The following is a 27669-nucleotide window of genomic DNA, read 5'->3' on the forward strand; positions in this document are numbered from 1 at the left end:
CATATTGGGAGAGCTTGCTATGCACAATCATCTCAGCACACATGATCACCATTTTGTCTGTCAAGAATAATGCGGATATCTTTACAGACCTAGTATATGCAAAAACATATCCCTGAAAATCTGGTTGTCAGGTAGGGTTGCCAGGTCTACGTTGGAAAACATCTGTAGACTTTGGGGGGTGGATCTGGGAGAGGGCAAGGTTTGGGGAGAGACTTCAGCATGGTACAACGCCATAGAGTCCACCCTTCCAAGCAGCCATTTTCTCTAGGGTAGCGGATTTCTGCCATCTGGAGATCAGTTGTCAAAGCAGGAGACCCTATTTTCAGGGAGGGCATACTGAAGCTGCAAAATACAACATGGCAGTTCACACAAAGTGGCAGTTGTGATTATGTGTAACATGCTGTCCTGGTACATAGGACCAGAACACAAAAAGCACAATGCCTGAAAAGGCATTATATATGAAAGACAGCCACAATCTTTTTTGCCTGGGCTCCCATATCTAACAGTTGAACAGAGATCCCGAAGTGGTTCTCCAATTTATTGGTAGAAAAAACCTTAGAAAGCATACCCTGTAGAAGAAAAAAAAATTACAGAGGCAATAAATAACAGCACACATCTGTAAAAGATACCACTATACCAGGTATACATGAAAGCAAACACATGTAATCAGATGAACAATTCTATCAACATTCTTCCTAGAGGTACCACGAATGCCTCTTATAGACAGCTTGGGCTCATTCAAGGCTACAGAGAAGAAAGGGGGCTAATACACAACTTCTCTCCAGGACAGACAGTAGCAACAGCATCCATCTCCACAACCCCTGCTCCCCCAGCAGCAAGAAAAGACAAACCCTTCAGGTTGCCTGGCAACAGACAACCAGCAATGGTGGCCAAGCTCTTGCAAGACTCAAAATATCACTGAGTGTTTGGGAAAGGAGAAGGGAATACATGGCTGAACATTCAGCTTTTTAAAGGGCTTGGAGGAACAAGGAAGATGATCTCTTCAGACTCTTGGGACTGGTTTAAGACTCAGGTTGGCATTTGGTGGTAGGCAGAACTGAATACTGCTGCCCCAGGCTCTGCTGCCCCTGATCACCACCTTAGATTGGCCTCATTTAAAAGCTGACCCCAACTTCCTTACTGTTCACCTATGTCCATGCAGTCTCTGTCCAGCCATGATGCAGCTTTTAAGACCAGAGAGATATTTCTAGACCTTCATGTACCATAGAGAGAGGGAAAATCTGGCTTTGCTGCTAAGAATGCACAGAAGCAAATCATCACAGTCAGTCTTCACTTTCTCCCTCAGCGAGACAACCCAATACTCGCTTTCATTTCCTTCTCAGTAACTCCCTGAGCTAAATGACAAATTATCCTGAGGAACTATGACTGATCTCCAAAACTGTAACTTTAGCTGCAAAATGCAGTCATGAAGGCCTTCCCTCGGCATTGATCAGACCATAGAGCTGGGGAAGGGAAGAGGTTAGCTCTCTCCGCTACCCTGCATGTGCCATTTCCCTAATCAAAAACTGGCCCACTGTTCTTCTTTAATCACCAACAGGGTAGAGAAACAGCTACTTGTATCATGGCTGTGTGTCGATTGTTCCTTCTGAGGCTCAAAGTAACATGGGGAGGGACATACCAAATCAACGGAAATGGTTGCAATGAGGGAAAAGAGTCTTTAAAACCTTAATCCATAACACCACTCCCAGCTAAATGATATGTTTGAGAATCTGACTATGGATCCCCGGCATAACATGCCATTTGACACTGAGAAGCAATTGTTTCCCAGGCTTCTTTATATCCAGAACATGTAAAAGGATCCAACCCTTCTTGTTTTGACTTCAAGGAATCAGGAACAGGGAATGACCTGACATTTTCTTACCCTCAGGAGTGGTTCCTGTAGGTCTGCTCCATCATTGATGCCTCTGTTCATAGACACGAACCTCTCAAAGGGGGGCTTGTCTTTGACATTTGGGTTATGCAGGCTGGTGTTCAACATTATGATGGAGAAGGAGAGGATGTAGCAGGTGTCTGCCAAAATAACACAAGAGAAAGGAGTGGGTGGGCAAGTCCTTGGTTTTTAGGAGGTGAATTTGCCTTCTAAACCCAACAGACCTGCAGCTGTTCCTATCAGAGTTGTACCAATTTTTATATGAAACAGGATGAAACAAAACATGCTAATAGAAATTCCCCTCTCCCCAGAGGAAGTTGGGAGGAAGAAAGAGCTTGTCCTGCCAGCCCCATGCAACTTGTACTTCCTTCCCTGGAATTATGGAATCATAGAATTGGAAGGGACCTCCAGGGAACTGGCAGGGCTGTACACCTCACCCTAGGTCAGGTGGAGAAGGAAGGCTGCTGGCCTGTGACAGATACAACCCACCATCATGGAGCATGAGGACCACCCCTCATTTGGGGCCTCATGGCCCTGGCGGTGGGTGGCCCAGAACATTGGTCCACTTGACTTACTGGCCAATCCACTTCTCCCTGCAGTGGTCTCAGTGTGTATGCTATTTGGCCCATTGTGGAAAACCACATCTACAATCATGTGATTCTCTAAGAGGCAAAATAGCATAGGATTATTTCAGGTCAGGAAAGTGGTGTGTGGGAAAGGTAGAAGCTCCTTCTGTGTGCATGCCACAATTGTGATCCCAACTGGGCATCACAGGTACAGGAATTGAGGAGAACTTGCAAGTCAAGACTGACTGCTGCAGACAGTAGGGACCTAAAACTCAGCCTGTGCCCAGTGCAGGGTGCAGAGACTGTTCACATGATCCATCCACATGTCATTAGATATCCCAATTAAGCAGTTGTTCAGTTTCCCAGACTGCAAAAAGCCAGTACAGAATGGTTGATGTAGCACAGCTATCAATTTGATTCAAGCACATTTAGAATAGTTCCACTTTTCAAACCAGATATTTATGCATTTGCTTCAAACACATGCACTCAAAAGTGACACCAGAACACACATGAAGAAGCTGCCTTCTACTGAATCAGACTCTTGGTCCATCACGGTCAGTATTGTCTACTCAGATTGGCAGAAAGTGTTTTAGGAAGCACATATGAATTCATACTTTGAAGAAGGAAAACAGAGCTTCAGGGGAGAGCAAAGCTGGTGGTGGTGGTGGAAAGTGCTGTCAAGTCGCAGCCGAATTATGGGTTTTCAAGGCAAGAGACATTCAGAGGTGGTTTGCCATTGCTTGCCTTTGTGTAGTGACCATGGACTTCATTGGTGGACTCTCATCCAAGTATTAGCTAGGGCATAACCTGCTTAGTTTCCAAGAACTGAAGAGCTCAGGTTAGCCTGGTCAGGGTGCATAACTATAGGAGATAGATACGAGAGCTGATTGTCAATAGGGCAATCTGACGAGATTGGTTTTATACCCTTCACTCAGCATCTCAGAGCAGTTTACAATCTCCTTTCCCTGACTCTCCCTACAACAGACAACATGTGAGGAAAGTGGGGCTATGAGCAGTCTGAGAGAACTGCTCTTGAGAGAACAGCTCTGTGACTGACCCAAGATCACACCAGCAGCTGTATGTGGAGGAGTGGGCACTCAAACCCATTCTCCCAGATTAGAGTCCATGCTCTTAACCACTACACCAAACTGAATCTCTAGGGGATAGGGGTGCCAACTCTAACTTTGGAGACTCCTAGAGATGGGGGGGGGGAGGTTTGCCCTGGGAAGGAAGAATTTGGACAAAGGAGGGAGTTCAGCTGGAATGTGATGCCACAGAACGCACCCTTCAAAGCCCATGTCCTCCAGAAGAACTAATATCTGTAGTGAGGAGATCAGCTGTAATTCTGGTAGAACTCCAGGTCTTACCTTGAAGTTGATAATCCTATTAGTGGCTCAAGTTGGCACTCCCTTCATTTTGGCAAAGACTTCAATGCATTTATGACAGATTGCACTTTAAAATCTTGTAAGTACTGTGTAAACAGGTAATGAGCTATGAAGGGTTAATTCTTCCTCACAAAGCCAAAGAGCCTTGAGTGACAGGCTACTCCAAGAGATCTGACTGGTTAGCATTAGTTGAGCAGAGAAAAACTTGAGAGCTGAATCCTGTGGAGAGGGCAGTTTGAATTCAGCCCTGACTGAGAAGAGTCTAGTACTGAAAGGGTTTAACCCTTACAGTGAGTAGTTTAACACAGAGTACTGGGAAGGCTGGCAGGAGGAATGAGTAGTTGGGTGAAGACTCCCATTCAGGCCAGAAAAGGGGATAGATTTTTCTAGTGAGAGAAGAAATTTCCTACCCCGTTGGAAAAGGGAGATAGCTCTGAGGAGTGGAGATAGCTCTGAGGATTTATGACAGATTGCACTTTAAAATCTTTTAAGTACTGTGTAAACAGGTAATGAGCTATGAAGGGTTAATTCTTCCTCACAGAGAGCCTTGAGTGGCAGGCTACTCCAAGAGATCTGACTGGTAAACCCTGGCCAGATGTGTTTAAAAACTGCCTTTTGAAACCTGAAAAGTCAGTAACCCTCAATAACAGTACAGGTGTGTTAGTGAAGGAGTCTGAGTACAGAATAGAGCCTTCTGGAAACCAAGTGTCAAATATGCTCACAAAAGTATATTGCAATGTTCAGGAAACACTGAAATAAAAGCCACTCATCTTTAAGATTCTGTGTCACTGAAAAGCTTAAGAAACTCTCAGTTGCTTAAAACATATGAACTGCCTGTACTGATTTACCTCAATCTCCTTTATTAATTTACCTCAGACCTTTTAACCCTGACTTCAACTGACCTTTCACCTCTACATTGGATACAATATTTTGTTATTTTTGAATTTTTAAGTCTTTTCAATGCCATTTCTGTAGTTTAAGTTAAAGAGGGAGACCTTGCCCCTTCCCTCAAGTTCTTGGGATAAGCCAGCAGCAAAATATCATCAGGTGACAGAGTGGGGAAACCATAGTTCTTTACAAAAGAAGAAAATAGATAAATAAGGCTGCTCAGTCAGAAAGGGAGAGAAAAACAGGGAAAATCTTGCCTTTGAGGGAGGGAAGTGAGCAAGTGTTCCCCCAAAGCTTCCCTCACAGTTACCTGTTGACTGGAAAACCCCTGGATTGCACTGACAATACCAGTTGGCAAAAGCTTCCATCATGCGGTCAATTTTCTGTGCCTCTCCAGGCAACCGGAAGCTCCACAGGAACTGTCTGTGAATGATACAATGTTGTCAGATTGCAAAAATCACTATCAGATTAGTCCTTTCTACTTAAAAGAAAAGCCCTCCTCCTCTGCAGAAAGTAGGGCAGGAGATATCCGTCTTGGAAAGAGATGATTATTTTCTACTGTCATTCAAGAAACTGGACCTACAAAGGCATTTTTACACACAGCTAGAATTCTACTTGAGAATTATGTTGTGAAATTTCACAATTCCCCACATATACATTGTTTGAAACAGTGACATTGCATACATATACCTCACAGAGTTTATTCATCTTTGGCTACAGCTTCCAGTGTGACCGAGTTACATGTATGTCATATCTTGTTTTGCAATGAAGAAAGATTTATGATACATATCCGTGTACAAAGGAATTTATGCAACAGTCCTAAACATGTGTAAATATTGAGTTCAGTGCAACTTATTCCTTAGTAAGTGTGTTTAGGATTAATGCCTGACTAAAGTGCCATGCAAGATATTTCTTGCATTGTATTTATATTCTAAATGGGCAGGGTATTTTTTTAAAAAAATTAGTTATTTGGAACTCCGTGCCCCAATTTGGTCTATATGTGGTGTAAAAAGTAATGCAATAATACTAATTGATGGATTTCTGGGTATCAATTTTACCATTTGCGAAGTAGCTCTACTCCAAGAATCCATCAGGCTGCCAGCGCTACTTCCTCCATCATTCTGCCATTTCATTACAAACCCACAGAAACATTTTAAGGCCCCTCTGTGGTGTCAGATGTCAAAAAGAAAAAGGAAGGAGAGCTTCAAGAAGAAGCTACAGGTTCTGATTGGCCTGTATTGTAATGGCTGTACAATATAATCCTAAACAGACTTATACCCTTCTAAGTCCAATGAGGTCAATGGGTTTTGAAAGGCATAACTCTGCTTAGGATGGTACTGTTAGAGCATTACTGTACTTTACTACAGTTTTTAAAGTTCCAAATGTATTAGTTGCTCCTGGGTAATGTATTGAACAGAGAGAGATGACTGAAAAATATTGTAAGTCACAAATAAACAATTGAATATCAGCATTCCAAGGGTTTGTGAAAGTGTTCTGTATGTCTCTACTGAGGGACAGTGTTGTATAGTGGTTAGGCAAACTGCATCAGGAAAACTCAAGTTCGAATCCCTACTTGGCCATAGAAGCTCCCTGGATGGATGGGAGAGCCAGTGTGATGTAATGGTTATGAATAATAATAATAATAATAAAAATAATTTTTAATTTATATCCCGCCCTCCCCGCCGGCTCAGGGCGGCTCACATAGTATAAAATGCAATATACAATAGTACAATAATGAAACAAAATGAAATAGCCAAATTTACAATTATTCATCAATTGAACATTAAAACATCAATAAAACCAAAATTTAAGACCACAGATTAGTTTGGTGCTACAGATAATATAGCTTTACATAGCGACGGTATAATAATTCCACATTAAAAAGCCAGCTGGAAGAGGACGGTCTTGCAGGCCCGGCAGAACTGGTTAAGGTCCCGCAAGGCCCGTACCTCTTCTGTTAACTGGTTCCACCAGTGGGGAGCTGTAACCGAGAAGGCCCTCTCTCGTGTCATTTTCAATTTGGCCTCCTTTGGCCCAGGGATTGTTAGCAGATTTTGCGAGCTGGAGCGCAGTACTCTCTGGGGAACATATGGGGAGAGACAGTCCCTAAGGTAGACAAGTCCTCGGCCATATAGGACTTTAAAGGTAGTAACCAGCACCTTGTAACAAATCCGGTACACAATTGGCAGCCAGTGCAGTTCCTGCAGCCTAGGCTGTATGTGCCCCCACTTAGGGAGTTCCAGTCTGGCCACTGTGTTCTGCACTAGCTGCAGTTTCCGGGTTTGGCACAAGGACAGCCCCATGTAGAGGGCATTACAGTAGTCTAGCCTCGAGGTGACTGTTGCATGGATCACTGTTGCCAGGTCATCGCACTCCAGGAAGGGAGCCAACTGCCTCGCCCGTTTCAAATGAAAAAAGGTGGATTTAGCAGTGGCTGCTATCTGGGCCTCCATTGACAAGAAAGGCTCCAGTAGCACCCCCAGGCTCTTGATCCTGCGCACTGTTCTCAGTGGTGCACCATCAAAGACCAGTAGGGGAATTTCCCCTCCTAGGCTGCCACGGCTCAGGCACAGGACCTCTGTCTTCACTGGATTCAACTTCAACCTACTCTGCCTGAGCCAGCCTGCCACGGCTTGCAGTGCCTGGTCCAGATTTTCTGGGACGTTGCCAGGCTGGCCATCCATCAGTAGATAGAGCTGGGTGTCATCAGCATATTGGTGGCAACCCAGCCCATACCTCCGGGCAATCTCGGCAAGGGGGCGCATGTAGATGTTAAACAACATCGGGGACAGCACTGCCCCCTGAGGCACCCCGCAATTGGGTATCTCTGGGACAGCTCTCCCCCAATCGCCACCCTTTGTCCCCGACCATCCAGGAAAGAAGAAAGCCATTGCAAGGCCAGCCCCTGAATCCCTGCGTCGGCAAGGCGGCGGGTCAGTAACCGATGGTCGACCGTATCAAATGCAGCTGATAGGTCTAACAACAGCAGCACTGCCAAACTGCCTCGATCCAGGTGCCGCTGGAGATCATCCACTAGGGCAATGAGCACTGTCTCCGTCCCATGGCCTGGGCGGAAGCTGGACTGGTGTGGGTCTAGGATGGAAGCGTCATCCAGAAAACTCTGCAATTGTAACGCCACTGCCCTCTCAATAATTTTGCCCAAAAAGGGCAAATTTGAGACCAGCCAGTAATGTGCCAATTCGCTCGGGTCTGATGTAATCTTTTTTAGGAGGGGGCGGACCACCGCCTCTTTAAGAGGTGTTGGAAAAAGACCCTCCGAGAAGGATCTATTTACGATGTCCCATATAGGACATCTAAGCTCCCTCTGGCAAGCTTTAATTAGCCAGGAGGGGCATGGGTCCAAATCGCAAGTTGTTGGGCATACAGTAGAGAGGATTCTGTCAACTTCCTCCAAGCTGAGTGTGTCAAAGTGATGCAGCGTTGAACCAGAAGACAGGCACAGAGCCTCGAGTTCACTTACTGTATGCAATATGGCAGGGAAGTCGTGGCAGACCGATGTGACCTTGTCTGCAAAAAATTTTGCAAAAGCCTCACAGCCTATCTCTAATTCCTTAGCATTTGGTCTGCCTTGCAGCAGTGTGGTCAGGTTCCGAATCGTCCTAAACAATTGCGCCAGGCGCGAATTTGCAGGCGCAATCTTGGCCGCAAAGTAAATCTTCTTTGTGGCTTTGACTGCCATCTCATAGGACCTCATAAACTCTCTATAAGATGTTCTAGTCGCTTCATCCCGAGTACGCCACCATTGCATCTCTAACCATCTGAGTCCTCGTTTCAGCTGTCGCAGCTTTGGGGTATACCAAGGGGCCAGCATAACGCGGGGGCGCAGAGGGCACCAAGGTGCGATCTCATCAATGACTCTGGAGAGCTGGCCATGCCAGAATCAACCAGATCATCGAGAGAATCACCAGGGGGTCAGGGATCCCGTAGCGCCGTTTGGAACTGCTCTGGGTCCATCAGGCTCTGTGGGCAAGCCAAAATAAGCTCACCACCCACATGGGTTTGGGGTGGAGCATCAACATGAGCCTTAAGGGCAAAGTGGTCTGACCATGGCACTGCCTCAGCAGTTACATCGTCCACCATAACCCCGGCCGCAAAGATCAAATCTAACATGTGCTCCGCCTGGTGAGTGGGCGATGTCACAAATTGGGAGAGCCCCAGTGTCGCCATGGATGACACCAGGTCCAGTGCCTGACCAGAGGCCGTATCATCGGCATGGACATTGAAGTCACCCAGGATCACAAGCCTTGGGTACTCCAATGCCCAGCCTGTTGCGGCCTTGATTAAGGCTGGAAAAGCGCTGGCTGATGCATTGGGCGGACGGTACACCAGCCAAATTGCCAACCCCTCCCCAACATCCCACGCCAGACTGGCACATTCAATACCATTGATCTCCGGGGGCGGGAGAGCCCTAAAGGAGTAAGCCTCTCATATGAATAGAGCCACCCCTCCCCCCCTCCCGCTAGTCCCTGATTGGTGAAAGACTGAGTAACCCGGGGGAGCCATTTGGGAGAGGGCAACTGTGTCTCCCTCTTGGACCCAGGTCTCAGTCACGCAGGCCAGGTCCACGTCCTGTTTGAGTAAAAACTCTCAAAGGACGGTGGTCTTATTATTTATGCAATTACCTGGCATTGCATAACACCAATGATGGAGGCGAGTCATTTAACCTGGCCCCACTACCTGTCACCATCGGGATGGGACACAGACTGGAAGGTGGTCGAGCACTACCTCTTCTCGGTCTCCTTCCCTTATATCACTGTCTGTTCCCACCGTCATACCTCTCCAAGAGTACTGGAATCCCCAGGCCAGTCATCTCCCACTGGGAGATGAGTGCTGAATGAGGATCTGAGAGATCCAGGTTTGAATCCCCACTCTGCCATAGAAGTTTGTTGAATGACTTTGGAGGGTCAGTCACATACACTCACCCTAACCTGCCTCACAAGGTTGTTGTGAAGCTGAAATGGAGTAGAGGATGTATATCCTTTTTGGTTCCCATTGCTAATGAGCCAGTTGGACTTTCATGGGAGGCTCAGAATTCACCCACAGATACACCAAGAAAACAGACTGAGAATCCACACCAAAGTACCCTACTCAGCAAGACAGAGATTTCTTCTCTCTTAGCAGTTGGCACTTGCAGGACCTGAATTTAATTTAGCACAGGCTACTGCTATTGTTGCCCTTGCAGGATTTTGCTCACCTGAGTGCTTGCACTAGGTTGAGGTTGGCAAATTGGTGACACTCAACAAAGGCTTGAAGAACCTGGAGGTTCAGTGGATCCCTGGCAGAAGGAAAAGGACAGAGTGAGGCAGGAGAAGACAAAGAGGAACTATATGTGTTCAAGAGGATATTTCTACACAGGAAATAGGATTCTACTGTAACTAAATGGTTCAGAAAAATACTTGATTAAAGGGTTAGAGACTGTGGTCCATACTGCTGTGTTGAGTTCTTACAGCTTGTTGTTGTAAATTTGCATCATATAGCATGGCATGTTAATAGTTATGCTTGCTTCTGTTTTGTTTTCAGATTACTGGCTGGTGCTATAATCCAAATCCCATTGCACAGTTTATTGGCTGTCCCATCCTGTTGATTGTATTGGTTTGCTCTGTGTAATCTGCCTTGAACCCCAGTGAGAAACATGGACTTGAAATAAAATAATAAATAATAACCCTCCCCTCCCCCACACACTTTCCCTGGGTTTGCAAACCATCAGTGTGTTAATGGAGAAGTGAAAAGACAGCGTGCTCACCTCTGTCCCAGATAATCTCCAATGGCTGTCTTGTTGAGGCCTTCCCCTTTGTAAAGGAATTGGGCAATTTCTTGCACATCTGAGGACAACACTTTGTGCTCTGTCAGATACTGGAGCCCCTGGGTGGAAGAAACCAAACCATCTATTACAAAGAGCCTACAGGGGGCTCTTGATGCTCTAGCAGCTTTTCTGCAAAATTTAAGGGAGCAAGCCTCAGCAGAAGTCTACTCAGAAGAAAGCCCCACTTTATGCAATTAGGGCTTACTCCCAGGCAAGCATATCTCAGTGACCCAACTATATGGGCCAGACCAGAGCAGCTGGAGCCTGATGATGGAATTGGCTCCCTGCCTGAAGAGGGGTACTGATTCCTGCACACAGCCCATGCTGTCCAGGCCTTTCAGTAAACAGCCCATGCTGTCCAGGCCCATCAGCTCAGAAGGGGCTCACAATAAAGCAGCTCCTGTGCAATCAGGTTGGTGTTTAAGAGGTCCCAGAAAGAAGAAAGTGGAATTTTACATTATGAACAGCATTTGAGGGAGCAAACTGGGTCTTCCGACATCCAAAATTCTTGACAGCTCCTCCATGGATACATTTCAGGGTTAATCACAACGAAAAATGCAGTCAAAGCCTATGCTGGCCCTCATTGGGTTGCCAACTGCCAGGAGGGGAAAAAAATCAATCCTTATGATGAAGATTTAATGGGATGTTATTTACGAGGTGATGTTTCTCCCTGTCATGATGAAAAGCTTCAGCTGCCCATTTCTACACATAAAGCCTCTCTTAAAGACACAGCACAGTTTTCTGCAAGCCTGTTGGCAACCCTATGCAGAGCTGATACACTGCACAAATGTGGCACCTCCCCTCTTCCCATGTCACTGCAGGAATGGATGTTTTATGCAGCTCTTACAAGGCCCAAATTCTCTTTCACTAGATGAGATCTGTCAATTGAATGCCCAAGTGACTGGCTGCCAAACACTTGTAGTGGGGATCTCCTGGAGGAAGCAGCGATCTGGCCTTAACCCTGGCCCCGACACTGCATAGGCTACTGACTATTAACTATGGCTTATTCAGTCCCAGGGAGACAACTGTCATGGGCAATGACACAAAGACATATGGAGCGCATGCACAGCGTTGTGCATGGGACGAATCCATGCTACCTTATACAATGTGATGGAGGATGGCTTGCAACTTTCAAAAGTAGGGGCCATGGAGATGGCACTGAGGTGACCAGATGTACATTAATCTACAACTGGCTTTAGATGCATAACAGTGATTTATTCCATTTCAGGGGAACAGCTGAGGCCTACCATCAATTCATTCATTTCCAAGGGGCTGGCAGGAGTCCATTTGGATCTGTGGGCACAACATTGCAAATCTGTGGGGCATGGCATTGTGCACTGGTCAAGCATCTATGTGGACTTAGGTGGGAGTCAATTGATATAGGGAGGAATTAAATGGAATGCCGCTGGTTTCGCCAATTTATCATAGAGGCTTACAAGACTTATTTTAGGCTGCATTGGGTTCCTGTTGTGTATTGTTGCTCTTTACAGTTGGCTGCTTCAGTTTCAGGGGGTCATTGCCAGTTGGCCTGGATTGGCAGACACAACATTGTGTGACTTCTAGTAGACCGCATCTGTTTCCTGCCATGTTATTTTGACTCTTTACCATTGACTCCTTTACTATTAACTCCTTTAGTTTCAGGGGAAACAGCACCAGTCATCCTGGATTTGCAGACACAGCATTGTCTGGCTAGGGATGGGATGCTGACTTTCAGGACTAGCTGGGAGTCACTTGGTGAGGTGAGTGAGAGGTGGAGTAGAAGGACCTCTCCCTCAGGGTGTGGTCTCATTTGGTCACCCATCGTCCCCGCTCCCCAGCATATTGTTGATACAACTTGGTGAGAACTACTTGGGGCCACTCTGGCAGAGTGCTGGTACACAGGGCCATTGAAGACATTGTGGGAGATACTCTGGTGGTGATGATCTTCTGGTTGGAACTGGCTGCAGCGCCAAAGTTGGCATGGAGCATGCCCTGCGGATAAGGTGGAATTGGCAAAGCAAAAGCCAACTAAGAGGTTGCAGAGGATCATGGACAATATGGAGGGTCACTGGATTTAGCACCCTGAGATTTCAACATGGCTGGAAGTCCTGCTTTGTCCTGAGGAGACTCATTTGTTGCATAGATATCTGGTTACACAGAATTGGAGATTCCCTATGCCCTTGGCTACAGATGTAGCGGCTTTGGCGGGAGCTGGCAGAGGCTTGGCTCTTGTGGTGGTATCAGCATGGGGCTGGATCCATTCTCTGGAAAATCAGCCTGCGTGCCCACTTCCAGAGTGTGGGGATCCTCTTAAGGGATCTTGGCGTGAGGGGCGATTGAGGTGCCCAGCCCAGGGGCATATAAACCGGGGGATTACCCTCACAACCAGGTGGCAGGGGAGACCACCCTAGTGAAATCTCTAACCTGCCATCCCAAAGTGACCAGCAGAGCATTGATTGGCAGGCGGGTCAGTCAATGAGTGGGATCCCCATGCTGTGCCAAGGCTTACTATAGCTGTAACCAATAAAGTTGTGGCCAATTTTATTCCACTTATTCTGAAAATGGTGTTCTTGTGTGCTATTTCAGTTGAAACTGTAAATTAAACTAGAATGTGTTAGTAGGAAGGAATTTTGCCCAGGGTGCCTGCCTTGGCCCCTCCCCTTGACGCTGGAGCCACAAACAGTATGTACAAGTAGACATGGCCCATCACTGGAGAAATTTCCTCCAGTTTGATACTTCTGGCACCCACCGTTGTATCAGTAAGACAATGCATGCCTTTGACACTGCCTCAAAGCAAGGGGTGGAAAACCTGCCTGATATTAGGGAATTCTAGTTTTTTGTCAAGAAATTTCCTCCCTGTCCACAAAACAGGAATAAGCCAATAATTCTGTCTGAACTGGCTAAGAGCCTCCCCCCATCTTTTCCCTGGAATTCCTAAACTAATAGTTGGGATAGAATGGGATTTTGTCAACCTTCATCCATTGAATTTAGGACTGCAAGAGAGGCATGAACTAGAAATATTGTCCATTTGGGTTTAGCTAGAAACTAATTTTTTTTTTTACTCCATATTCCTTTTTCTTCAAATTATTATATCTGTGTGTACAAAGAAAACTCTTAAAATTAGAAGCACAGCCTTGCTTAGCTTTCACCATGCTTGGCTACTCAGCTGATCATCAGTTGGAGAGCCATTACCTAGAGCCCTTATGCCCTGAGGTCTCCCAACAGGAAGCAGCTGAAACAATGGACTGTCTTGAAGAGGCCCATCAGCACAGAAAGAGTTCCAGGTTCTCTTGAGGATGGTGAATTCCTGTTTCAGGGATTCAAGGGTGGTGTGTAGAGACCATTTGCATATCAGACTCTTAGGGGCAGTAACAACTGCTGGGAAAGTTTCAGAGGGTAACCTTGTTGTGTTGTAGTAGAATAGCTAGATTTGAGCCCAGTATGTAGCACATTAAAGACCAACAAGATATAAGCTTGCAAGAGTCGAAGCTCCCTTTGCCAGATGGAGGAGGTATGGAATACCAGCAAGAGCAGAAGCTAGCAACCAACAAAAGCTTCTGAAAACAGCTGTGGTTAAAATGACTCACAGCGTAGCTTGTGGTTTTTGTTCTAAAACAGGTGTTGTTAATTCTGTGGAGGAGGGAGGAGCAAATCTAGCAAATCATATTTTGCCTTTCCAAAAAAACAAAAAACAGGCATATATATTTCTACTGTTAAGTTCAGAATCTCTGGCCAACCAGAGTTGGATTTGGCCTTAAGGTTGGGAAAGGGGAGCCATTGCACCTCATGAGGAAGAATTCTCAAGAAAAGGTCTGCACTAGCTCCCTTTGTTCTGTTCCTTACCTAGGAAGGCGAACAGTCAGACTTTAATGAATACCTTCTCCCATATGACACTACTTATCAGCTAAGATCTGTAACAGAGGCCATGCTCTGTGTGCTCCCACTTTCAGAGGTGATGTGAGTAGTAACAAGGCCTTTTCTATGGTGGTGCCTTGAAATGCCATTTGGGGGGCCTGGCTGAAGCCAATTTAAGTTTCTGTGCCTGGTGACAAGACAATAGTTAAGCCAGGCATTTCTGTGGAATGTGCTGGTTGAGTATAATTAAACTCTCTTGTGTTTTCCCTTTCTGCCTTGGAACATCTTTTTAAATTGATTTTACTCTGTTTTATTCTAAAAAGGAATTTTTGTTTCACTGACTATTCAGTGATTAATTTCTGTTTTACAATCTTGATACCAGTTTTGCTGTTGCTTACAGTGACTCTGATGTGTTGAGGTTATCATTTGTTGTTGTGATGGCTAGTGCTTTGGATAGCCTTTTATCCTTGCATTTTTTGTGAGCTGCCCCCAATAATCAATTTGGTTATAGGGGTTGAGTTAAAAATAAACAAAATATTAAAGTAAGTAGCCACCATATGGCTACAATAGTTAATTTCTCATTGTCTTCATTGGCAGTTTCCATACAGCCATTCCTGTTTACCCAACCCACACTGTGTTTCTTTGAAGCAAGAAATTTTATCTGATAAACTATCTGATAATATGAGATGCTATGAGTTTCAGTGAAATGGCCTATGCAGGGCAATGCATACTTTCCTCTTAAAAGCAAACAGTGCCTTCTCACACAAACATACACCCCTATACAGGCTAGAAACTTGATGCTGGGAGTCTTAAGAACCCAAACATTATAACTAATGACCAACTTCTGCACTTGTACAGTGCAAAATAGACTGAGGCCTGATCTTACCTTAGTTGGGTCCATGTTAAATTTCTTCCTCCCTGCGGACAGAATTTTATCCCTCTGGATTAGTTTGCTGCAAATATAAATATGGAGATTTGAATACAGAACAGATTGGAGAAGGGCACTTTCCCATTTTGGCATCTTAAGTGTTTTCTGGTTTTTAGTTTTAACTCCTCCCCCCACACACACACACTTTTCCCATTCTACTTCTTTAGAACCATTTCACATACCCATTACATCACTATTTCATTATGCATATTTGGAAGAACTGATTGTGTATTATAGATAAGCATATTCATTGCTCACTGAGCTGGAATGTACAGCCAAAGTGAATGCCATATTACATATCCCCTTCTTATTGCAGCTTCTCCACACCCAACTGACCCTTCCTACAGATACTTTTCATCCCCCAAAATGACAGCCTAGGTTAGGCAGATCTCATTAGATCTTGAAAGCTAAGTGAGGTTGACCCTGGCTACTATTTGTAACCTCCACAGAATACTAGGGTGATGTGGAGGAAGGCGAAAGCAAACTATCTCTGAACATCTCTTGGCTTGAAAACCATAAGGAGTTGTCATACCATAAGTCAACTGTGACTTGATGGCAAAAAAAAGGTCAACTGGATCACCATTACAAGTTGAAGAACTAAACAAGGAGTTCCCTAATCCAGGAGTGGCCAACGGTAGCTCTCCAGATATTTTTTGCCTACAACTCCCATCAGTCCCAGCCAGCATGACCAATTGCTGGTGCTGATGGGAGTTGTAGGCAAAAAACATCTGGAGAGCTACCATTGGCCACCCTGCCCTAATCCATTGCTCTTAACCCCTGTACTACATCACTCTGAGGAAAAGAAGCTGTTACAAAAATCTGAACCTAAGAGGTGACAACTCAGACCCTTCCAGGGAGGAGTCAGAATCAGGTCAACTACCCAAGTCTATCCATACGGCCAGCTTCTGAGGAGGTAAAAAACACAATCTGAGTAAGTTAATAGTGCTAGAATGCAGAGCTCTAACCCAAAGCACTGCCTCTTAAAATTCTTTGCACTTTTACTCAAGAAATGGGGCTCTGATACTGAGCTGGCCTTGCTTGGGGACATAAGATCCCAGCTGGATTTGGGCCTTTATTAGATCAACGTCTGCTGTCCCCAGGAGCTCTCCCAGGTCCTGAAGCTCCTTGGTCTGACCATCTGCTGGCAACTGGCTCTCTCTAATCTCAGAGTAGCTGCTTCTTGTTGCTGCTGCTCCTCCTGATTGCTGCAGTGGCTTCTCTCTAATGGACAGTTCCCTTTAGACCTTGCCCATCACCATGTAGACTCTCAGTCCAGCTGGAACAGGAAAGACTCTCTTCAGGGAAGTGTTCTAAAAAGGACTCTGAAAAAGGCCATCAATCCTATTGGTAGAGTTGGAAACCACTGGTGCTTGCACAGGGGATTCAGAGAAAAGGACAACCTTGCCATGGGTCTTCCCTGGTCTGATAGTTGTCTGCACCTGGTTTCTCACCTGGACTGTGACTGCTGGAAACGATCTATCTCAGCAAATACTTCAGCAATCTCATCTTTTAGCTTCTAGAAGAGAGAAAGAATTAGGGGGAAAATCTGGGAAGAAGTTGATGAATCCTTCTCTATCATAAGAACATAAGAAGAGCCCTGCTAGATCTGAGCAGTGGTCCATTTTATTCTATCATCCTTGTCTCACACAGTGGCCAACCATTCATTGCAGAAGCCCTTTGTGTTCTTTTCAGCATTGATTAGCAATCCTTTGTTAAGAAAATGGGCTCATTTCAGTCATCCCTGATTAGAAGGAGAATAATAACTTTTTTTTTAATTGTCAGGAGATGATAGAATGATCAAATTACTTTACAAACTACAATGAAACATATGAAGCTGCCCTGTCCTGTGTCAGACTACTGGTCTATCAAGGTCAGCATTGTCTGCTCTGAATGACAGAGCTCTCCTGGGTCTCAGGAAGAGGTCTTTCACGTCACGCACAAACCTGTCCTTTTAAGTGGAGATGCCAGAGATTGAACCTGGGACCTTCGGTATGCAAAGCAAAGGCTCTTCCTCTGAGCAATGACTGGTTTGCAACAAGAAATTTGTGGGGCAGATTCAGCCCTAGTAAGTGCTTTTCAACCTTTTGCGGTAGGTTGCTGCTATTCCTGTTTCTTAGATGAAGAACATTAGCTGAGTGGCAGTGATTTCCACAAGTGAGTCCAAAATTGAACAAAGATTGTTGAATACAAGGCTAACAGTACAGATCTATCCACATTGTCTCAGATATATGACCCACTTTATTCAGTGGATCTCACTCCAAAGTAGGCCTGCAGAGAGTAGCAGGCTAAAGGTCTTTCCATGAAGCATGTCAATTTTCACTAGGGCTGATTTCACATACATATTTTTCTCCATCTTTGTGCCCAAACTGGAATGCTGTTTTTTGGAGCATCTGCATGACATCTTCTAATTGTTAACTTTCCTTGATTTCCCTGTGGTCAACAAGCTTCTTCTCAAACTTGTTTTGCAATGATCTTTTCAGAACAAATGTTGTCCAAGCCCATGAGCATGCCATCTAGATTGAGACATTCACATTTTCAACAGTCCCACCCACATCACTGCCATTTTCTTTCTGCCAGCCTCTTACCACCATGCCACTGGAGGCTATTCCAGGGTATGTTTGTTTGTTTGTTTTTAAAAAATCAGTAATTGCTATAGCAATAGACGATTTAAAAAGCCCAGAACCCTGAAAAAGGCCTCTGGTAGTACAGTTTGGGAAAGAATACAGGGGGGAAAGCAGCTGATGGAGGAAAGTGAACTGAAAACTCCAGTCTGGAAGCTCTATTGCCAATGTGAATACCTCTATGAGCAACAGTGATGAATGCAAAACAGAGAATCCTTGCCCTGTGGATGCAACCTCTGAATGGCATTTTGTGTGTGTGTGGAGCAGAGACTTTGTCTCTGCACTCATGAAAAACCTAGTAATTATTCAGACACTACATTGACCCATCTGCAGAAGGGGGCAGGGCTTACCTGAATATCCTCCAGCAGTTCTGTCTTGTGTTGTTTGATTACCTCGATCTCAGCCTTTTCAGTCTCACTCAAATCAGATGACCCTGGAAGGAAGCCACACAAGGAACCTTTTTACCCCCATCCTTACACTTGCTGCATTCTAAGGCTACACTCTGAAGTCATGATGAACCAAGGTTTTAAGTCATGGTTTGTGCAATAAACTCTGGTTGGTCTACTAGATGAATCTAACATATTCTGACTTGTGCACAAATCCTGGTGTGTCTGCTTCTCATCTTCTACTTGCTTCCCAGTAGGGAGGATGTTCTTTTCTGCTGCTTGTAGCTGTCTCTGTGGCCTGGCAGCTACAAGAAGCAGTGCTGCTCAGCAAAATCAGATCTCAAATCCAATTACAATTAGTTAAAATTGCAGTAAACAAATCAGAAATGAGCCCTAATTTAAAACCCCTACCCACACATTTGGGCTGCATTTAGACAAATGTCACAACTAACTGGGGTTTGAGCATATGATCCAAAGGGTTCACTCCTGGAAGGGTAGATTATATTTTTTCATCATAAACCACCCCTTGAATGGCAAGTTGTCCACATTTGGTAAATGTTTTGTGGAAAATGTTCTGCACAAATGGTTATAAGTTCACACTCAGTGGGAATATAGCCCAATTCTTAGATTATAAAATGTGTCTTCTATTTATAAAAAAAATACATTTTGTTGTTCCTTTCTCCATCTTACATGAGGCTGAAACATTTGTGGATTTGCAGAAACAAGGGGGGCCTTGCTACCAAATCGTGGCTACACACAAAAGTAGCCTGAAAAGTTGTGCTTGGTTCCGCTTTTAGGTGTAGGAAGTTGGGCGGATGATGTCAGAGATGAAGAAGACCACAGTATGACTCACTTAAGACCAAACCAAAGCAGAAGTAGTGGTCTTGGGGCACCAGTTCCTACAGTTAAATAAAGGCTGCTTAGAGTGCTCAGCAAGGGTCTGACAGCAAATGGAAGTTCTTGCTGTAAACCAAAAATAAGGGCCAGAGCCCATATTCAGCTCTCTCTTAAAAACTAAACTGGATATTCAGAATGGTCTTTGAATTGAACAGGTTTTTACAAACCAAACTTTGTAAGCAAAGACAACCCTACCATTAGGCAGTGGCAGATTTGGGGGTCACCCTTGAACAATGACAAACTGTAGATAATCAACAGTGCAATCCTAAGTAGAGTTACATTCACTGAAGTCCATCCACCTCTGTCAAGGAAGTCCTGCTTGGTGGTGGTGGTGGAAAATGCTGTAAAGTCTCAGCTGACTTAGGCAACCCTGTAGGGTTTTCAAGGCAAGAGACATTCAGAGGTGGTTTACACTGCCTGCTTCCATGTCATGCCACTGGAATTCCTTGGAGGTCCAGATACTAGCCTTGGCTGATCCTGCTTAGCTTCCAAGATCTGATGAGATCAGGCTAGCTTAGGCTATCCAAATCAGGACAACCCTGCACAGGGTTGCACAATATATTACATACAATATCAACCAGCCTTCTCCCAGAGATGATGAATTCATGAGCCATGAGATCAGACAAGCAGCAGGCGCTGCCCCCTGCTCCATCACTGGCAGCCAAAGAGCAAGGCTTTTATGGTGATTGGCCCAAACCTCTGGATTCTTCTTGCTAAAGGTTAGGGAAGGTTCGTTTGGGTCCTGAAAAGGATATAAAACATTTATTTTCTAGCTACTATGATTCTAACAGTTGGATTTGTTACTTGCTATACCTTATTTTAAGAGATTTTTTTATTATTTCCCATTACAGTGAATTTATCAAACAGAGGTCTGAATAGATGTTCAAATAAAGAAAGTAAGCAGGAACACTTGGGGCAGTTTTAGGCATGATTTTTTCTTGCAAGCATGTATATCTCTATGCTTTAAATAATCTTGTATACTCTATCATTTTATCTTCTCACATCTGGATAGAAAGGAGAAGTTCACTACAATTGCCCTGGAAACTTTTTCTCTATTTTGGATCTCATGTGCAGAACCATCGCTAAATATACAGCAGAAAAGTGGAAGCTATGACATAGTTCTTTAGGGGATAAGGGGATGGAACAAATAGCCCCCCACCCCATACCGTAAGTTTTTACTTATCTATTTATTTATTTATTTATTTATGATTTATATCCCGCCCTTCCCACAAAAGTGGCTCAGGGCGGCTCACAACAGATAGTCAAACATAAAATTAAACTAGCATTTAAATATATAAGCATTTAAAACATTCAAAACATTTAAAACCTTAAAAACATTAAACATTACAACAGTATGTATAACAGGAATCTGGTAAAGCTACATTTAATTTCCCATATCAGTTAGGTGTAAGCTAGCCGGAAGAGGGTTGTCTTACATGCCCTGTGGAACTGAATAAGGTCCCACAGGGCCCTCACCTCCTCCGGCAGCTGGTTCCACCATGTAGGGGCCATAACAGAGAAGGCCCTGTCCCTAGTAGATTTTAGGCGGGCTTCTTTTGGCCCAGGGATAGCGAGAAGATTTTGGGTTCCCGATCTCAGTACTCTCTGGGGAACATGTGGGGAGAGACGGTCCTTCAGGTAGGCAGGTCCCAGGCCATATAGGGCTTTAAAGGTGATGACAGGACCTTGTACCGAACACGGTATATTATTGGGAGCCAGTGCAGAGCCTGAAGACCCGGCTGAAGGAAGGAAGAAAATGCTTCTCTTCTGAAATTATCAGCATCTCTGAACTATACTTAGGGGCAATTCATATAACCACAACCACAGCTGGCACATCAAACCATGCATACTTTCCCATGCCAACAGTTAAGTTTCTTCACTTTTTTGATTGTCAGGATTGGCTACCAAAGTATCTTTGTGAGCTACAACAATGAGGAAGGAGCTGCCATTCCACAGAAGCTCTGCTCACTCCCAGCTGCCAGTTCACAAGGATGTGATGGCCCTTACCAATACCTGTTATTGTTTCTACTTTGGCCAAGCACTTTTGGTATTGCCAGAATTGTGGCCGGAGGTAGGGAGAGATGACTAATGTGCCTTGCTTTGGGAAGATGAGGTGCCTTGAACCAGCAGAAAATAAAGGCCATTTGCAAATGGGGTTCTTGGAAGAAGCCATGAAAGCAGTTGGGGAATCCATTCTTCACCACCAATGTGCAGGGCCGGATCTAGGGGGGGGAAGAGGGGGGTGCTTGCCCTGGGTGCCAATGGGGAGGGGGCACCAAATTAGGTATGGAGTCAACTGTATTCTATGGGACTATAAAATAGAATGGCCCATAAGGGAGCATCATTATTTAATTTTGCCCCCCCCCTCAAAAACATGTAGATTTGGTCCTGCCAATGTGTTCAGGGAGGAGGCAAGATGCTCACCAGAGTTCTTTATAAAGACAAGGGCAGGTGTTGCTCACAACTGGCTTATCATCTGGAAGTTAGTAGAGCTACATGCTGTGATTAAGGGGTTTTTTTAAAAAAAAAATCTCAGGAAAAAGTAGGATACAAAAGGAAAAAAGGGGATAGTGAAAAATATGCTGATACCCAGATGAAGAGTGTCTACCAGGGAAGATTTGCATCTATCAAGGAAGTTTCTGAGGAAGATGTAAAAGGTCAGCAATACTTTTTGCATGGTGTCAGTAATATGTTCATGCAAATTAATATGGCAGTCTAAGGAACTGATTTTGTTTTTCTAATGAGAAGGCAACTATCCATATAGTCCAGCCCTCTCCTGTAATTTGTCCTCTGCATCTGGCACATAGAGAAGTTAATTTTGGCCATTGTAGCTAATTGCTGTTAACAGACCCACCTGCATGAATTACTATGAACTCCTCATTGGGCAACCAGAAGTTCTGTTGTCATGAGAAAGGCTGGCTACATTTGTGTATTTAGATGTTTATACTCTGCTTTTCTCCCCAGTGGGGAATCAAAGCAGTTTACAATGTCATTCTCCCCTGTTTCATTTTATCCTCAACAACCCTGTGAGGTAGGTTAGGCAGAGAGCGTGTAATGGGCCCAAGGCTACCCAGCAAGCTCACATGGCAGAACAGGAGTTTGAACCTGGGTCGTTGAGATCCAGGAGCATTCTAAACACCACACCAAGTTGGAAAAAAGTATTCACAACACTATAATTTTTGTCAGCCTCCCCCTGCCTAGTTGTCTTTTTATAAACTGGAAAGCCAAACGCTTAAGCCTTTTCCCTTGGGAAAGGTGTTCTAACCTCTCCATTGTTTTTGGTTGTCTTTTTCTGGACTTTTCCCAGCTCTGTTTTGAATGGGATAATTTGAACTGTGTGCAGCATCCCAAATGTGGTCCTGCTACAGAGCAGCATTATGCATGACATTTTATTTCTGGTCCCTTAATAATTCCTGATATAATTTTTTTAGTTCTTTTTCAATGCCAGTTATCAAAGAATGAAAGAAGAAATAGGATGATTTGTCCATCCGACTGATCAGAAGGAAAACAAGAGAGGAATAAAAGGATAATCAGCATAGTTTACACATGGTAAAGGGGAAATGGATGAAGAAAAATATAAGTCATATTTAAAGCACATAAAGAAGGTCGGTGAGTTTAATTTATGCTCTTTCATTTCTTTGTTGTTTCTTGGCAGGCATTTTGTGGAATTGCTTTTTGGGCAGATGGTGGATAATCTGATCATTTTTCCTCAAAATTGCTAGCTGCTAGATATCTTTAGAAAGAAACCATTGGCAAGAGGATCTGCCTTTCACAGCTTGATCCATCAATGGAGAGAAATCTAGCATCTGCTCTGAAAAATCCTCTGAAGATCAATCTCTGTCCAGGTTTGTGAACTTAAGAACTGAAAACCACAGAAGCAACACAAAACTCTGACTTGGGCAGTGTCTATTTTCCCACACAAGGGAACTCTCTGCCAGCTGGTCCCAGGCAGGAACTCAGAAGGATGGTTCAGACTCAGGCAGTACTAGCATTAGGGGTGCCAACTCCAGACTGAGAAATTCTGGAGATTTCAGACTAAAGCCTGGGAGGGCAGGGAACAGGGATGGCAAGCTATAGAGCAGGGGTGGCCAAACTTGGTTAACATAAGAGCCACACAGAATAAACCTCAGATGTCTGAGAGCCACAAGAAATGAATGTCAGAAGATGTTTGAGAGCTGGAAGGAAGGAAATCAAATAGATGCAGGAGGGAGATGTGACAAGAAAGCAACTTTAAATACATTCTCCAAGCCACTGACTGATTTAAAATGTGAAGTAATTTTAAATCACTTGGAGAAATGATTTAAAAAGACAAATGCCTTCTCCAAACTTGCCAACAGGTGGTGAGGGCTTCAAGAGCCACACAATGTGTGCAAAAGAGCCATGGGTGGCCACCTCTGCTATACACTCCACTCTCCAAAGCCCTCATTTTCTTCAGGGGAACTGATCTCTGTAGTCTGGAGGTCAGTTGTAGAGCTCTCCAGGCCCCACCTAGAGGTTGGAAAATCTATCTAGCCACTATTTCCCTTCTCAGTGTCTTCAGTCAGAGGGCAGTTGCTGTGAGCTAATGTCACAAGTACCACAGCGGCCAATTCAGATTATATTGAGGGGAGAATATCCTTCAGTTTCTGCTCCCCTTTCTGCACTATTTTTCTGAACTTACATAACCGGGGAGGGACATTATTTGCTTGGGGGGGGGCTGCATGTGTGCTGCTGGACTGCACATACAATCCCCAGTGGGGCAAATAGCACCCTGAGACCATTTCATGGTGGCAGGTATGGGGGTGGGGGTGGAGAGGAGCTGAAGCCCGTTCTCTTCTCATGCCACAGTCAGGGCTTTTTTTGAGCAGGAATGCACAGAAATGCAGTTCCAACTGGCTCGGTGTCAGGGGTGTGTGGCCTGATAAGCAAATGAGTTCCTGCTGGACTTTTTCTACAAAAAAAGCCCTGGCCACAGTCCCAATATGTAGGTGGTGGCTGGAGATCTCCTGGGATGATGATTGATCTCCAGATGGCACAGATTAGTTCACTCGGAGAAAACAGCCCTTTTGGAAGGTGGACTCTACGGCATTATGCCCCACTGAAGTCTCTCCCCTCCCCAAACTCTGCCCCCCTCAGGCTCCATTCCCAAAATCTCCAAGTATTTCCCAACCTTGAGCTGTCAGCCTTAGCAATATGAATCAGGCTTCTGAGGTGCTTTGGAAATCAGTTCCCAGCTGCTGCCCTGTGACTGAAGGCAATGAAACTTGGGCTGGGGACATAGTTCGGAGCTGTCTAGTTTGGAGCCTGTACTGAGTCAGTCCAGAAAGAGAAGAAAGGGGCTTCTTGGGTTTGTGGGGTGGGGGATCAGGTGACAAGTTGCCACTTTCCGGCTGCGATCACACATACTAAATAAGGCAGTTTCAATCCACTGTAAATGCACTTTTCAACTGGATTTTGCTAGTACAGTAAAATCCAGCTGGAAAGTACAGTGAAAGTGGATTGAAACTGCATTATTTAGCATGCGTGATCACAGCCTCCATGTCTTTAGAAGCGGGTCTTGACTTGATGAGTGTTGTTTGTGAGGGAGTCAGAGCTGCTGCCTTCAGAGCAGCTAAAGGAAATTCATCCGCTTTGGACTGTCCTTCTACCTAGCTAGTTTCCCCTCTGTATGATTGCCAACTGGCCAGGAAAAAAATTCCCTTTAATAGTATTTGGAAAAGTGCAGTTGATAATACTTGATAATGGCATGCACAGCAAACTGATATTAAATGGACAGCTAGGGGGGACCCATTTAAAAGTTGTGAACCCTATACCACATTCAGCATGCAAAGCTATTGACATATTATTTGGGGAGGGATTCACAAATAAGCATGAGTAAATTGGCAAGATTTTATTCCATGCCTAGGCTTCTCCAGGAGGTAGCAACCAAAGTTGTTGAAAACTACAATGGACCCACAAAAATGTTCTCTGGCCCTCACATTCAGGAGAACTAGAGTAAGTTGCTTGATTAGAACAGAGATGCTGCTGCTATTCCCAGAAACACCCTGTCCAAACCTCTAGGGCATCTAAGCTCCAAGGGCATCTTGATATACTGCAAGTCTGTGCCCCTGTTCCCTCCCTCTCAGCAGCTCTGGTTCAACTCATACGTAGGGAGTAGTTCTATAATAATAATTGCAAACATTTATGTTATGCTAATAATACGTAGGAACCAAGTATTGCATTGGCCTGTTATTAGTTCTGTATCCCAAGAACCTTCCAGAAAAGTCCTGTTCATGAGTTACAGTGAACACATGCAAATCTCTTTGTAAGAAAGAGCCCGTATATGTTTACTTTATAAATGAAATGGGGAGCCAGTACCTCAGAAAATGTGGGGTTTAAATCAAATGTCAAGCTGGAAAAAGTGATGTTTGATGGTTTTAGAAAAGGCAATCCCTGGTGCACAAAGAAGTCCTTCAAGGGGCAGCAAGAAGACCATTAGACAGGATAGTGAGGTCAGAACCATCTCTCCTCTGTTAAGTGTCTTTCTCCAGATCTCTACTCTTAGAGCAATTTCTGCCTTTTTCTCAGAAGTGCCACACTCAGTCTTACTCTCTTTCTCAGCTAGAGATTGTTAGGAACCTATTTCTGTCTCTCCTCTTTCTTAAGTAAACCTTTGTCTACTATTTAATCAGGGGACACAGTTTATCATTCAGGTTAAGTAGATCTAGCTGAAATTCCCTCTTCTCTACAGAGCTTTGAAAAGGTATAGGTGCCACTGTCCTCGTTTGCATGCCGAAAATATGGTTTATATAAACTACGTATAGGATAGGATTACATGGAATTACATAAATTACATGAAACTATACCTGAAGTTGCTAGCAGGTAGGATTATCATCCCTATCATACCAGAACCAACGGGTTGAAATTAAATCAAAAGAGTTTTTGGCTAAACATTAGGAAGAACTTCCTGTTGAAATGGCTCCTCCATGGAACAAGCTTCCTTGGGAGGTGGTGGGCTCTCCTTCCTTGGAGGTTTTAATCATGTTCATCTGACAGCAGTGCTGATTCTCTGAATTTAGGCAGATCATGAGAGGGAGGGCAGGAAGGCTTGCATCAGGGTTTAGTGATAAGATGTGTTCCCTGAAAAACTGCTACAGAGCTATTGTGTCCCTGGCTTTCCTTGCATTTGTTTGGGTGCCCTGTTTTGGGATCAAAATGATGCAAAGGTCAAACCTGTTGAGTACATAATAGATCCTGACTTTCTGTCTCCTGTATATGAAATTAGGCTTGTTGGTTTACCAGTCCGACCTAAGCGAGGGGCAGGGGGGAGGGGGGAAACATCTGTCTGAACTGGAAAAGAAACCCTGTCATGTGTTAATTTTATCATCTCATCTGATTTTTGATACTTTAAAAGACTTCCTCTTCCAAACAGAATCAAGAAATTGTGGCTTTGTGAAGCACTCCTACACAAGAACCATGGAAAAATTGCAGTTATCGTTTTCTGGATTGTCCTTATTCTAACATTTTCTTTTTTGTCTCATGTACCTCACTGAAACTCCAGAGTGCAGAATTTTGCTTTCCTCTCACAGGTGTAATGTGTGTTCATCATTATTTGAAAATGATACAAATGCAAATGCATTCAGAAACCTATGCACCTTTACTCAGTGGGACACACTCCCAAGGAAGAGATGTAGCCCCAAAGGTAGTAAATGGTCTTGTGTCAAAACGGCACAGGAGCTGGATTTTCTCCCTTTTAAGCCAGATTCTTTAGAGATGTTTTTTTTAAAGCCTTTAAAACTGACTGTCTTTAAAGTCACACCCAAAAATCAGAGCAACTCCCACTTTCTCATTTTCCCCTTCATACTTTTGGTTAAGTTGATTGTGTTTCTATCAGATTGCTCATTTTGGATCCCCGGCATATATACAAAGAAGACAGACTAAAGGCATGATCAAAATATTTTAAAGAGAAGACTTACTGGTGGGACAAACATCCATCATGAAGTCTCACGACGGCCGCAGATGTAGTGTAGCTGCCGGGTTCACTTCCTCTTTACTTCTTCAGAATTAAAGTGACTTCAGTGCAATCATAACTAACCAGGAGGCAGCAGCTCAAGAGATCTGCTCTGGTTTGTGACTCCTCCTTTTCCTCTAGGTTCCTCCTCATCTATTCTGATTGACAGAGGAAACCATTTGCTCATATTGCAACATGAGTATTAATGAACTTTGGGTGTTTCCTGGAAAACCCACAGTACCGGCACATCGTATTGACAGGAGGGGCCATTCTGTTCTTGTGAAGCAGGGTCTTGAACCTCAATATATGTATCATTATGAGCCTTAGCAGGGCCAGTGCAACATATTTTGTCATTCCATGGAAGATTTTGCATCCAATAATAAAGAGTACAAGAAAGAGGAATGGCTTAAAGCAACATTAATATGAAAAGCAGCTAAACCATCTAAAACAGCAGTCTCATAGAGGGCACTCCTAAGCAAA

At 44.3% G+C, this 27669-nt stretch overlaps 1 protein-coding gene across 1 annotated transcript in view; it reads right to left on the minus strand.

Moving 5' to 3' along the window:
* CYTH4 (cytohesin 4) overlaps positions 1 to 27342 on the minus strand; it is a 40846-nt gene extending 13504 nt beyond the window's left edge. The window contains exons 1-8 of the mRNA XM_060245501.1: positions 27155 to 27342; positions 18288 to 18370; positions 16768 to 16832; positions 15275 to 15341; positions 10495 to 10613; positions 9946 to 10026; positions 5041 to 5153; positions 1883 to 2031 (exon numbers count right to left, since the gene is read on the minus strand). Coding sequence (XP_060101484.1) covers positions 1883 to 2031; positions 5041 to 5153; positions 9946 to 10026; positions 10495 to 10613; positions 15275 to 15341; positions 16768 to 16832; positions 18288 to 18370; positions 27155 to 27176 — 699 coding nt within the window. The 5' untranslated portion in view covers positions 27177 to 27342. The remainder of the gene's footprint in view (positions 1 to 1882; positions 2032 to 5040; positions 5154 to 9945; positions 10027 to 10494; positions 10614 to 15274; positions 15342 to 16767; positions 16833 to 18287; positions 18371 to 27154) is intronic.
* Between the last annotated feature and the right edge of the window lie 327 nt (positions 27343 to 27669).

Source organism: Heteronotia binoei, chromosome 8, assembly GCF_032191835.1.
Source record: "Heteronotia binoei isolate CCM8104 ecotype False Entrance Well chromosome 8, APGP_CSIRO_Hbin_v1, whole genome shotgun sequence".
Lineage (NCBI taxonomy): Eukaryota > Metazoa > Chordata > Lepidosauria > Squamata > Gekkonidae > Heteronotia > Heteronotia binoei.